Source organism: Balearica regulorum, chromosome 3 (assembly GCF_011004875.1).
Source record: "Balearica regulorum gibbericeps isolate bBalReg1 chromosome 3, bBalReg1.pri, whole genome shotgun sequence".
NCBI classification, from domain to species: Eukaryota; Metazoa; Chordata; class Aves; order Gruiformes; family Gruidae; genus Balearica; species Balearica regulorum.
In genome coordinates, this window is record NC_046186.1 from 73,530,692 (window position 1) to 73,545,359 (window position 14,668).

General features: G+C 41.6%; 1 protein-coding gene across 7 annotated transcripts in view; it reads right to left on the minus strand.

The window, feature by feature from the left end:
* Window positions 1-14,668, minus strand: part of GRM1 (glutamate metabotropic receptor 1) — a 189,899-nt gene that overhangs the window by 62,414 nt on the left and 112,817 nt on the right. For all 7 annotated transcript variants that reach the window (XM_075748463.1, XM_075748465.1, XM_075748460.1 and 4 more), the window contains exon 4: window positions 7,985-8,220. In XM_075748463.1, coding sequence (XP_075604578.1) covers window positions 7,985-8,220 — 236 coding nt within the window. The remainder of the gene's footprint in view (window positions 1-7,984; window positions 8,221-14,668) is intronic.

The following is a 14,668-nucleotide window of genomic DNA, read 5'->3' on the forward strand; positions in this document are numbered from 1 at the left end:
CTGTGGGATGAATTCTAGGATCTCCTGCCTCATACTGAGGACAAAGAGAGTGACATAGGACTCCGCTCCTTCTCTACAGCAGGGACTTAAGCATATAATGGGAATCCAAAGCAGGGATTAGGGAGGGCAAGTCACAGGATGCACAAGGTACAACACATTTTGAAGAAGTCGTGGCATGTCAATAGCTTGATTCCTTCTTCGAAAGCTTATGAATGTGTCTCCTATATACTGCACAAGTGATTTACAAGCAGTGACTGACCTGGCAGAGTATGAACTCAGGCTATTATCTTATAATTAACTTTTTGACATATTTTAGTTAAAGCAGCACCTACTGTACGTGCTTCTGCTGATGCAAAGTCTCATGGGACAGGTCCTCCATGGAGCAGCCTTGCAGATGTTGAGATTAAAGGAATGTTCTCAGAGAAGCACCTACGAGCACCTCTGACGCAGCAGAATGAGCCCTAATAATGTTTGCTGGGTCTAATTTGTCCAGCTCACAACCTGAAACACTGAAAACCACTCAGATCAACTCTCACTGGAAATGCATTCACCCTTTCAGCAAAGTGTGGAAAAAAACAAACACATGTCCTGGAGTGCCTTGTCCACTGATATGAGAAAATGTTGCCCCATGTTATCTCATATAAATTCATCAAAACTAAGATGGGTCTTGAGAAAAAAAAAAAAAAAAAATCCTTGATTAAGAGAAGCTCTGAACTATATTACTGGTGGACTGGATGTAGTCTGAAAGATGCATTAGCCAAGTACAAAACTGTCTGAGGGTAGGAATAGGTCAGCCATCAATCTTCTATCTTCTTATCTGGTGCAATAAGTGCAATCAAGGAGAATTTCACAGACAAATACAAACATCATGACAGGCATGAGTAGAAGCTCTGTAGATCTTCTAAAAAGACTCTATTATCCTATGTCAGAAAAATACCCAACCCCATAAAACTATATGGACTCTGTCTATATCTGGATGAGATAAAACCAGTTATTTTTTAAAGAGTGGGTGATAAGGGTGGCAAACACTTAGGGATGCTTTTCAGAGAAATCTTAACTAGAGGCAAACAAGCTGGCTCCAGAAGCACTTGCTGAAATTATTTGATTTAGTAGCTTGGGTATAACATCTCACAGACATAACTATACTACTCCTGGACTTGAACTGGTATGTTCATGTAGCACTGCACTCCTCTTTGCAGATGTTGATGTGTGGGTCTCTGCTATCTAAAACACCTCTGCATCACACTCATCTCTTTCAGCCTATGGCTATAGGAAGCAAAGTGAATGATTCAAAGTCTTCACAGTGACAAAATAATCTATATTCCCTGCAATTTTTGTCTCAAGAAGTATGACTCTGCATTATTCATACCAAAGCATAAATGCCTTTTCTGGAATATTTAATCTCCGTCACAAGCTCTTTTCTGCTATCCTTAATATGTTCTGCCCATGATTTGACATACTATGAAGATTTATGGTGGACATCCAGAACTACTTAGGTGCAATGAAAACTTACATCCTCTTTCTGAGTGAGTCTGCTGATGCAGAAAGAAGATGAGAAAAGATATAACTTCTTAGGAAAAAAATTGATACAGGTATATGGTGGCCAAACAGATCCTTGGCAGGAATGAAGGCAAGCATCATCCTGGGTCGTATTGATAGCACAGCCAGTGACTGCAGCATGTGATTATCTCCCCACTACCACCAGTCCTTACTTTGCACTCATCAGTCTGCATCTAGAATACTGCATACAGTCTGTGGACCCCCAATACAGAAATACATTGATGACCTGGAGCACATTCAGCAGAGGGCCATCAAGATGATCAGGAGCTGCAGCCCTTGCCCTTTGAGGAGAGGCTGATGGACTTGGATTTGTTCAGCCTGGAGAAGAGATGGCTGCAGGGGAACCTTACAACAGCCTGTCATACCTACAGGGTGGTTAGCAAGAAGAAAGGGACAGTTTCTTCATGGTGAAGCATGGTGGGAGGATAAGAGACAATGGGCATAACTTGAAACAATAGAGGTTCAGATGGGATACGAGGCAAAACTTTTTCACATTCAAGCAGTGGAACAGGCTGCCCAGAGCAAGACCTCAAAGAATAAAGCCCTGAGCAACCTCATAGTTTACCCTGCTTTGAGCAGGAGGTTGGACTACAGTCTTCCTGAGCTCCCTTTCCAGGCTGAGTGATGCTGTGATTCTGTGACTCTGGCTGCACTCAGACTGATTGTATTTCTCTTGGACTGAAACAGGAATTAGCAGATACGGCAATCCTTATGGCATGACCAAGGTATGAGTAAGCATCCTATAGGAAAGTTGGACTGTGATCTCCTCTGGAAAAAAAAAAATAATCTACATTTCTTGTTCTTGTCCACCACAAATGGGTTCACCTACAAATAATCCTTCTCCTCAAAGATCAATTGAATCAATGAATGAATCACAAATCGCCCACTTTGTTCCACTTTGCTCTGTTGAAAAATGTCTGTGCTCAGTGTTCGAGCTGTCTGCCAATGTATTTTGTTGTCCCAGCAGATGAACTGCTATGAGCATAATCTGATGTTTGCATCAGTTCCATAACCAATTTCATAACTGTCTCTTGTGGTACAGAGGAGTAGTCATCCCAGCTGGTTTACATAAACTACAGCCATTGTATTATCTGCCAGGAGGTGAATAATGCATTCTGTAAATGAGCAGTTAGACCTCTGTACAAGTATTTGCACTGCGCTTTCTACACCATTTCTGCGTGAGTGTAACTTGCATTTAATTTTGGCCCACGTGGGCTCACCAAGTCCAACAGAGAAATATTTGTCACTGTAGTTTTGTGGGGAGAAAAACACTTCCCTTCAGGCTATTTCTATCAGATCAGGGAAGAGAAAACATCCTATAGAACTGTTGGAAGGGTATCTGAACTCAGTTGCCTGACATACAGAGTTTGTCACTAATCTTGCTGTCAGCGTAAATCTCCGCACGATCTCCAAAATGTGGAAAAGGCTGAGTTGTCTGATAAACTGAGACAAGTTGTGACTGTTGCTTGGGGCACTGCCTGAGGTTGTGTGCTAAAGGAACTTAGTGTCAGGTCCATCCTGAGTAGGTAGCTTCTTAGTACCTTGAATTCAGAAACAGTTTTTTTGTGTTGGAGTTAAAACAACCTGCTCTGTTCTGACTTTTCATCTGAAGGGCATGAAGAATGGTGTGAAGTTCTGAACCTCATGATGTCAGGGGTCCATGCAGAGTTGCAGGACATCCTTTGTTTCCTAAAGAATGCAGCTACTACATGGAAAACATTGGAAATGCCTTAGTGGCACGGACAGTTTAAGAAGAGGAGGTCTGTACTGGAAGTGGGTTTGGCCTACTAGATATCAGGGAAACTACAGGAGAATGGCCATATCTAAATACCTCTTTTCTACTGTGGTGGGTTGACCTTGATTGGTTGGCAGGTGCCTACCAAGCCACTGTCTCACATCCTCAGCAGAACAGAGGGAGAAAATAAAATTAAAAACTCATGGGTCAAGATAAAGGCAGTTTAATAAAGAAAAGCAAAGACTATGCAGGGAAGCAAAGTAAAAGATTTATTCTCTACCTCCATCAGTAGGTGATATCCAGCCACTTCCTGGGAAGTAAGTCCTCAGTATGTAGCAGTTGCTTTGGAAGAGAAATGCCTTAATAATGAATGCCTCCCCCTCCTCCTTCTCCTTTGTCTTAGCTTTTATTGCTGACCATGACATCATACGGTAGGGAAACTTTGGTCAGTTTGGGTCAGCTGTCCTGGCTGTGTTCCCTCCCAACCTCTTGCCTACTCCCAGCCTGCTGGCCCTTGAGGGGGGAGGTAGGGGTGGAGAGACAGCCTTGGTGCTGTGCCAGCACTGCTCAATAATAACCAAAACACCGGTGTGTTATCAACATCTTTCTAGCTATGAAGTAGCACTATGAGGGCTGCTATGGGGAAAGTTAACTCCATGCCAGCCAGATCCGATACATCTACATATAAGAAAATGTCTAGACTTGAATCCTGTTGTGTTGAGGAAGAATATCTCCTATAGCAGAGAGACAGAGAAAGAGGGAGGGAGAGAGAGGGATGGGGAGAGAGGCATTCCCTTATGAGAGGCATTTGGCTAGAACATTAGCAAAGAATGAGTCAAAAATAGCTCCCACTCATTTGGCTCCCACCCAAGTGGGAAAAGTAAGTTGTTTAATTTTTGCAAGAAGGGATGATCCAAAAGAGCAGTCACTGCAAAACTCTCAATGATTGTCTTCTCCAAAGAATTTGTGCTACTACCGTACAGTCCTAATACATCTAGACAAGCTATTTTGAAAACGTGGCCAATTGTTAGGCATCCCACAGACTTCACAGAGTGGAAGGCACTGGGATTTCCTTCCAGTAGTGCTTAGATCAGATAGTCTTTTTTCCCCAAAAAATATGCGTGTACATTCAGAGCTCAGTGTAACATAACAGTTCCTGAAGGACAACATCAGTCTTCTCAGGGACTAAATGAGGGAATTCAAGCAGTAATTCCTGTCATCAGAGAAAGGGGGTTTCTAGGAACTGGCTTTCCCTTGCTTCCTAGACAGTCTGCAATCCCAAGCTAGTGCTGACTCAACAGTAACAGGGTGTGAGAAATTGCAAATGCAGCAGCTGTAATTGCTTGAGGAGAAGTCCTTGCCTACCCATGAATGACAAAAATTGAACTTCGCATTCCAGTGGCAATTCTGAATAAATCACTCAGTGAAGTGATTAGGTTGTATATGAGCAAATTATACTGGGCAGGCAGTAATTGAAGATTCTCAAATGCAAACTTTGTAATTAATCTCCTTTTCAAAATGGGTAGGTCCAAGGATTTTGAATCTTTTTTAATAAGGGAGTCGGAGAACAACACTGCCTTTTCTTTTTTTTGTTTCTGGCTGCTCCTAGGCAACCCACTGCTGAGTAAATACAAATACATTATGCTCCCCTAAATATCACAAATATTTTTGTCCTTGGTTTTCTTTTTCATTAGATAGTTTCCTGAGATGTTAAGTCTCCAGACATGGAAGATGAACTTGAGCAGTCTACTGCCTTTGAATCAATTTCTCTCTATGCAGAAGTATGGGTGTGCTTTGTTCTCAGTAAGGACTACCAGTGCACTTCTGGAATACAGAACAGATCAGGACCCAGAGACAGTCACAACGCATGCTAATAATGTAAATGGACTCCTGGGACCACAGCTTTTTCCATAATGCAGGACCGTATGTACCTTGTTACAGGAATATTGATGGAATACTGTGAGGTAAGAGTGAAAGCTCTTAGATATAATGGAGTTAAGGTGCTCGGTACCAGTACTGAATACTGATCCTGGGGTGATGCAACAGTGGCAGCGGTGCTTAAATCTGTAGCACCACCAAGAAGTCAGAACTTCATCTACTGGTACTTTAAATGGATTTCAAATATTAGTGTTTATTATTTATTGAGAAGCATGGATCTTCTCCTTCAAATTTGTGCATGGAGATACTTTATGAAGGAGGGACGAGGCAACTCAGATGGAGAGCCTGTGAAGAGGCCTGTCTCCAAACCTGCAAGGGCTGAAGAAGGCAGTTTCTTAGCACTGTCATACTGGGCCTCCTTGGAGAGAAAGGCTCCACCAGCAAGCTTTGAAGCTATTAGTGTTTGAAGTGACATTCTTAACCCCGCAGAAAGGTCAGATAAATATATGTGTGCAGAAAGCTCTGGTGGTGCCAGACAGTCACCAGTCAGCCCTGTGCAGTTAAAGAAAAAGAAATACAATACTTTATTGTCCACAAACTTGCTGAAGACATGTAGGGGTCTTGATCCTGTAGGTACTCCATGGTTAGGAATAGATAGCTTGTGGTGCTTCCCTTTGGTGATTTGAGACATTTGTGACCTTCTCAGTAGTGTGTGACAAACCTGAGGGTTATACGTGGTTCACCACCGAATTTAAAAGCTGACCGCTTCTCAGCAAAGCCTAAAAAGTATCACACATTTTGAGGCTTCATGCAAAAACTTAAAGCTTTTTAGAGAAGGGAAAAATGTTTGATTGCCTGAATTGTGACTATTAACTGTCAGTCTACCAATATAGACAAATGTTTTTGTGCTTCACTAGTATTATCAGAACGTAGTGGTTCCTGTCTCTGATACCTGATGTCTGGAGAAGCACAGAACATCAGGGCAGGCATGTAACAGTACCTCTGCAGCACCCTCTCCAATGTCCAGTGGCTTCGACCCTGGGATGTCCTGAGCTGGTTTGAGGTGGTGGTGGGTTTTTTCCATAATACAGATCTTATTGGTTTTCTTCCGTGAATTTGTTTAACTGCTTTTTGGCTCAAGTACAATTTTAGTGTCTACAGCAACCACTGCCTGAAAACTCATCTACACATTTGGTGCAGAAGTACCCCATCTTGGCCATGTTGAACTCACCACCTGGTATTTGTCTTTGATGCAGCAGATGAAGAATGACTATGCTGGCTCAGACTAAAGTTTTTAGTTTAAGAAACAGAGGTTGGATAACAAACTACCTGTGTTTACAACAGCTGCTGAGATTTTCTCAGAAACAAGAACTTTTTATAGAATATCAGCATGAAATTTATTTATGTGAATGGGATGACCAAAACAATGCAATTTTAAGCTTCTTTTCTTAAGAAAGAAGGCTATGCATTTGCTCTGTGCATCCATCTTTCAGCCTCCCCTTAGTAATTTCTGCCCTTCTTGGCCAACATTAACTCCTTTTTCTGAGCTGAAGCAGTCTCAAAATCAATTAAATATATATACCATAAAGCAACGTTTTGGTAGGGTCCAAAGTTAATGGCTCCTTTGACAAATAAATATCAGTATAACCTCAACATTTATTTAGCCCATCTGGCTTGCCACTAGCCCCTCAGCACTCAGATGGGCCAGCCTGTCTGCCAGTCAGCACATCAGGCCAGTTTTGAGTCAGTGACAGTATTTGGTGATATGTCTCAGCTGTTAATAAGAGAACTGGGGGGTGGGGGGTGGGGGGTGGCGGGAAGTGGGAAGGTAACATGGAAGCTGTTGTTAAGAAGTGTTACAGAAGAAATAGAAACACTATGGGAATTCAGCTCAGGGAGCACATGAAGACCGACTGAGATTACTGCTACAGGATAGAGAAGGTGGAGATGTAAAGAAAAGGACAGAAATCCATGGGAAGCCAGGCTTCATTAGTTTTGTTTCTAATGGAATAACTTCCTTACCATCAGAGTAGACCTTTTTGACTGGAAATGAAATATTTAGAAACTACAAACAAAATATTTGCAAAAATTATTTGGCAAGTATTTTACAGAAATGTGATCACCTCTCACTCAATTTACTAATAAATGTAATCTTAGTGAAACATTTTAGTTTATTTTCTCAGATTCTGCCATGGAAGAGAAAACCTGTCTCTGTACAGATACACTTCTCTTGCTATGAGGTGAGAGTTATTTCTATCTGTACGACAGCATGTTTATTATATGACTGCTACATAGTGGAAACAAAATATAAATGTTTTAATGGGTGAAGAAAAGAAAGGGTGAAGCAGATGACTGGCCAATTTTAAGACTCATAAATTTTCCTTAAAATTTGTTCCCTGTCATAATATTTTAGGTGAATTCCCTGATTATTCAGCTGATTAGAAAAGCTGACTTTGAGAAAAAAAAGTTTAAATTTGTTCCTATTTTTGTAAAAATTTAATGGTTACTTATTTTTTACAAGCCATATTACAACCTTGGACACTCTTGCCAGCCTCAGCCTAGCCCTAAAACGTGAAAAGGGAACAAGTCACTCTATAACAGAGCAGAACTAAGTTGAAAGGAAGCTTTGCAACCAGTGCCAGACCTACTCCTGCCAGAGTTCGGATTTATATCTGTATAATTTGGGGCTGGCACTTTTCAGCAGTGATTTATACATTTAAAAAAAAAAAAAAAAAAAAAAAAAGAACAAGAAAACAAAGACCAATTTTTGCCAGAGCACAGATTCAAACAGGAAAATAGTTGACAGGTTACCAGTGCAGTTCTTCTGGAAGTTGGGATTCTCTAGTGGGTGCCCTGGGATGCGGCACTGAAATCTGTGCTGCCAGAACTCAGGAAACCAGGGGTTGCGGGTGTTAGTATCCAGACGCAGCTTCAGATAGTAGTCATCAAATGACAAGACCTCTGGAGACTGCAGTTTGATAGTGATGCCTCCGTTTGCTTCAGGTTCGTAACCTTCAATGACTTCATCCCTGTCTGCCCAACCGTCACTGAAAAGAGACAAAAAAAAAAAAAATTACACAAAGACATGAAGCTTGTTTTGAAAAAGCAACCAGCCAAAAAGCAGGACAACACCCTTGGAAGCAAGTGATTAACAGGGAATCTAAATGTATGTCTAAAATTCAGGCAGAGAAGGAAAGAAGAAAGCACAGTGATGGAGACTTGTAATGAGCAGCCTGACTGATTTCATGCAGAGTCCTCATTAACTCATCTGGAATGATGAGGCTTTATCCTTGGCCCTCTGGAAAGGGTTTTTGGGCATAGCTTCTGGTGTGATGTCTTTATGACTGAAGAGACTCTGCCTTATTTAGGCTGTCCTGTAAGGAGTAGAATCTGAAAGAATATCAATGGAAAGGAAACTGAGCCAGGATCCCAGGTGTTTTGCAGAAGAGATCTCAGCACGCATGGATCTTACAGCTAGAAGAGTAATTCAACTCAAACATAAAGTGAGAAATGCATTGTGTTTGAAGAGAATGAATAAGAATACTTGATAAATTTGACCAAACTAAAAAGAAAACCCCATGCTACTTTTGCACTGCATGGGATTTGTGATAACATGCTTTTTTTATTATTCCTTCTTCTTTTTCTTTTTTTTTTTTTTAACAAACAATGGCTTTCTATTTTACTTCTCTGTTTATTTATGTAAGAGATACTTTTAAAAACCTGAAGATAAAACTCTTTCTTGAAAATGTTATTTCATGGAAAGTCTGCTTTAACAGGTTTGAACAAAGTCCATTGGCCTTAGCATCTGAGTTTCAGTTTAGGTCTTTTAACAAGACGTCCAATTGATTTAGTGTCACTCTCTAGTTCTTATTAGGGTCCCCTAAGAACAGTGCTATTATGGTCTAATTTAAGTGCAAATATAAGTCAGCCACTGCTTAATTTTAATATGCTGGGCATGTCATGAGAGAAATAGATTATTCTGGCATCTCAGATCTAGCTCTATGCACTCAGAATCAAATCAGCAGCACTGCTGCTGTGAAAAGCAGACAGATGAAGCACTTCCAATGGCAAAGAGCTCAAAAGGAAAAATGTGGTTGAGCACTAAGACAGAAGTCTGTTTCACCCGAAAGAGGCTTGTATCCAGACAGACTGAAAGAAGGTCCTTGTTAGGAGCCTCTTACACACAGCCTTGAGAAGAGCGTCGGGGTGCAGGCCATACCAGCTGAGGGTATTTATGAGACATTCAGCATAGATGTGCCTGGCTTTCCACAAGGGAAAACAGACAAGATTTGAAGTAGCAAACTCTGTCACAGTCCTAGTCGAACAGGTGTAAAGTGACGATGCATTGGGCACGTGTGAGCCTGGTCCCCAGCGCCAGACTGAACAGCTGCATGTTTTAGGTGACATTCATGTTAACTGCTGCATCTGTGCTGTAGGTACCTGGAAAAAATGGCAGGTCTCCATGGAAATACAGGAAACCCATGTACTGAATGCTTTCCGCATGGGACACACGACCCAAGCCTCTATTACAGGAAGTTATTTAAGACATGGGACATCTGGCAGCCCACTGAGTGATCAACAGATTCCTTTCAACCTGGGCCCAGGGACCCACAAAGCTGTACTTTAAGATGGCACTACATGGCACCTTTGAGCCAGGATTTCATCTTTGTTTCCAAAGCCTTGCAGGAGAACTGTCCAAAATTTCTGAGCTTACAAACCACTGACCAATATCTTCGTATAGCCAAGCAGCATGAGATACACGTGTACACATGTTGCATCTCACATGTGGTATGAGAGCGGAGATCAGGGGGAGGCGCAGGGAGCAGGTCACAGGAGGGAGACAGCGATGGCTGAAGAGTCCTGGTGTGGAACAAGGATGGGCATGATGCGGTATCCCAAAGTGACTGTCTCTGCCAGGCTGAACCCAGCAGCATCTGCTGGGTCACTTCTTCACACAGCCAGCGATGTGGGTTACTCAGGTTCTGCCCTTGTACCAATATAGCCCGAATGATAATCACGTGGCACAGCCTCGACCTGGCAGCTGCTCCTGAATTGCCACAGGAGTGCACAGAGTTCAAAAGCCACAGTTTGTCCATCCCTGATCCCCGGCCCACTAGACTGCCTTGAGTTTTGTAGAGGGAAAGAAGCCACAGCTCATCCTCTCTGCATCCCCCCACTCACTCCTCACTTGTCCGTGCGCTGAGGGCAACTAGTTAAAAGTACTGTGCGCTCTGCCTCACGACAGATCACGGTCTAGATAATCCTACAAAGGTAAAGCCAGAACAAACTTTCTGTATTTCACATAATTCAAGTCATAAACTAGCACCAGAGGGGAGAAAAAGACACAATATTTATTTCTTCTTATGTGGGGGAAAAAACAAGCAAGAGGTCTACTCTTAAAACAGAAGTAATTGAGTCCTAATTGCATGATTACTTCATTATTTGTCACAATGTTTATGGCTTGCAAACTGTAGACTCAAGCAGAAACATTAGTGAGTCAAAAAGATTAAGTAAATCGGGCCATTTTTTACAAGACTTTCTAGAAAGGAGGTAGTTTCTCTACTGCTTCGATTCCTACAAGCCAAACATTAGAGTGATTTATTTCCTCTCCCTTGTAAGTTTGGCTTGGAAAATTGCCACATTCACTCTGAAGGCAAGGCAGACCAATTCTACAAAGGCAAGAGGAAGTGTATTTCAAGTTCTCTGAGGGCAGCTGATGGGAAAGTTCCTCTAAATTGGAACACAGGTTGTCACCTAATGATTCTTTATCTCTTTCTGGCCCCAAATGGTTTTTATTCTCTCTTCAACTTCCTCAAATTGTTAAATCTGTGTGATTAGTTTTGTGTGCAGTGAAATGTGAAGAAAAGGCAGTGGAATCAGAGAAAAAAGTTCATGCTTGTTGAAGTTCATATGGGAGCTTTGCTCTACTTTCAGTAAAGCCAAGGAAGCAAAAAGGAGTCCTCTGGTCTCTTAGGGGAGCCCTGCCATCCTGGCAGCTGCAGGCTGCCTGTGCTGGAAGGTGCCCTAAGGGGGCCGTGCAGCCCTACCAGCAGCTGTGGGAGGATTATCAGAGACCTAAGATCTTGTTATAATCTCTGCCTATATTCCTTTTTACTGTGTATATATTGGAAAAAAAAAAAAAAAAAAAAGGAAAGAAAGAAAAAAGGATTGTCTGGGAACTGTGCATCCTTAGTGCCATATGAATAATGGATAGTGTTCCAGAAGACAATGTTAAAAAAATTGACATTTCTAATGCTGGGCCTCAGCATGATGCTGAAGTCCAGATGACAAGTGCATGTCAGTGACAGAATCACAAGACCAATAGCCAATTCAACAGAAAAAAGAAATCTTATTAAAAAAAGGCAGTGCATACTATTCTTTTGTTGTCAGAACCAAGTACTTTCCACCTACTTTCCTTCTTTCATCCTGCTGAGTAGCAAGTGGCACCACACATAGCACTTTGCAAAACCATCTTTCTGTGTGCCTTTACTGCACATTTCAGGAGATGGCCCAATATCCGTCACCCAAACTGCCTTCCCTGATGAGTGTCCATCGTAGGGTTTGTGTGACTTTCTGGCCTTGAAATGTGCTGGGGATCTTGTGCAACAGCTGAGCTGAAGCTCTGCGAGGGGGTTTAAAGTGTGAAGACAGAAACAGCGAGGGAGGGACAAGCATGTGGGTGTCAAACTAGCAACCACTCTGTTCGCTCTTAGGAGAGAAAGAAACTGCTTTTGTTACGGTTTTGTGGTGTTTATCACAAACAAAATGGTCACTATGCAAGCTGCGCTCAGTGGCTGACATTCATGATGCCAAACCCAAATTTCAGCATTCAGTGACAAACAAAAATCAAGCAGAAACAGAAAAAGCCCAGAGCTACCCTATGTCCCATTATCACAGACTGAGTCTGAAGAAACAAAGCTATTTTTTTCTTAAGCATTTCACTCTTCTGCTAATGTGTGACAATGGGCTTCTGAATTGTGGATTCAGCATCTTAGCCTCTCTGTATTTTCTGAACTACAGTTACATATATTCCTGTGACTGAAATACCAGGAGAAATGTAATGGATTTCCAATTTCCTCTCCTCTCCCAAACACGAACACTGTCAGCTGCTTTTCACAAGGGCTGATGAGACAACCAGCAATCAGGCTTTCTATTTTCATCTCCTCAGGACTTAACTCTTAAACTATGCAGCAGTAGCTCTGCTCTGCTTCCCCGCACAGCACTCAGAGCATTACTATTCCAGATGCTTTTGCCAAATAAGCAAGCACGCAAGAAGAAAATATGCTGTTGTTGATGAAGACCACTTGCCCTGTGATTATTGTAGGAGGTAGCATCCTTTCACAGGAAAACAAATGGAACACGTTTGTCAATCATGGACACTGACTGGCAATTTGATACCTGCACCCTTGTAAGGCTTGATCTGATGGACCAAAGCTGTAGAGGGCAACTGGTTTAGACTCCTCTGTCTGGAGGGCTGCATCACTGCCAGCTTCATCAACTTCCTTTGCATTAGCCAAGGTAATGTTTTCTTAAGAACTTTGCATTCATGATAAGTTTTTTTTTAATGCTGTATTGGCCAAGTCATAAAATATATAAAAGAAATTAAGAGCAAAAAACTCTTTATGAATGCTAAGTGAATTATTTTTGCAATAATCCTTCTGCCTACAGCAGATATTTCTGTCATTATAAAATCAAATAAATCAATCATATTAAAATAATTTCCCTTTTTTTTTTTTTTTGGACTGGTTCTGTTCCTGTGCTAATGGATATTTTTATCCACTTTGAAAACAACAGTACACGTAACTATACGTATGTAAATTGGAAACAGTAGTATCAAACTTTCAACCTTCACAGAGGTTCCCTGCAGATATCCCACTCAGGTAGGGTAGCAGGGCCCCAGGTGACCATAACCATCACACAAAAAGATCAGAGTCTATATTCTTGCCTTTCTCTTCTTTCCACAAAACTCAAGCCCGTGTCAATATGCTTTCCTTGTCACATCAATATACATACCCACAGAGCACGTTTCTGAATGCCTTCTTACCATTGCTATCAAGGCTGCCAGCTGGCCTGCTGTTATGTTAAATGTCTAATAGATTTAAATATGAGGACAGCACCACTCAAAGATTGCAACATTCAATAAAGTGCCATGCCATTTTGTTATATATGTCAATATCTTTATTTTCAAGGACAATTATTATATGCTGGATTATATAAATAAAAGACTGGACATTTTATTTGCAAAGTGCTTTTTGCAAAACCATCTTTCTCTGTGGTGGTCAGACAGTGCTTATTTAGAAGCTCTGATACTACTTATTTAGAGGCATTTCAAAATGCTACAAACCCCTAAATAGTGATAAGTGGACTTTAAATAATTTGTTATTTGGTTCTAATAAATGTCAGTGCTCTGGATTTCCAGAGCTAGTCAGACCTGGAAGACTTCAAATTCAATTTTCTCTTTTTATAAAAGTCTTTTCTGACAGCGCCCCACTGGAACATCCAGCATGGATTCTCCTGCCTGCGTGCAGGAGTTTTACAACTGTGACGGCCTCCTGCCTGCTCTTCTGGCAGAATGGAGAGCTCAGCATAAGGCCAACCCAGAAAGTACCAGTGTGGCAGGTGGAATAATTTCATAGGCAGCTCCACCAAAAAGATCAGCGTTGCTACTTCATATGAGCACGGGCAGCAGAATCAGGCCCTGAGTAATTCGCAAACAGTACGATAGCTAACTGCTTAGCTGCCCTCTTCTGGGACTAGACTTTTAAAAAATTTCTTTATTGCACCAGCCTGATGTACTGGAAAGAAAAAACACTATTAGCTTATTGTGAAGGAGGACAGACCTATTCTTTGGCAATCAGAAATTCTACCACAGATATTCAGTGTCTGTAACACATGCCTCAAACAGAAGATGCCATGTAATGAAAACTGAAACTGTCCAATATTCACAAGTCAGCAACTGGCAAAGTGACTTTCCTCCTTAGGCTTACGCATTATTGGTCAATCCCAGTAGTCAGCTGAAAGGTGCTGACCCTTATTGTTAATGAGCATTATTTAAAACATGAGGAAAAAAAGACAATTTTTGCACTCATTCAGCCCGTTAATTCATCAGTACTACATACTTGCACCGAAAGGTGGAAGAGCTTTCCTCAGCTGCCAAACCATGAATTCTTAAAAAGCATAGTTTTACTTTTACATGTGTGACAAGTCCTGGTAGTCTTAGGAGATTAGTCCCATGGCCACAGATAGGCCTGTATCTCATTGCTGGCAAGACCAGGCTGAAAGGCTGTATACTGTCATGCTATAACCTGAGGCTTGCTCAGCACTGACTGACATCCTTAGAACCAGAAGAATCAAATCCACTAAATCTTGTCAGCTGAAAGGGAAAAAAGGGGGTTTCTAGGCCAGTAGTTTTGCTCCCACAGGCATAGATGGAGATAAGCAGGAGTCATCACCTTCCCAAGCCACCTGTTTTATGCAGTAGGCATCACAAGGTAC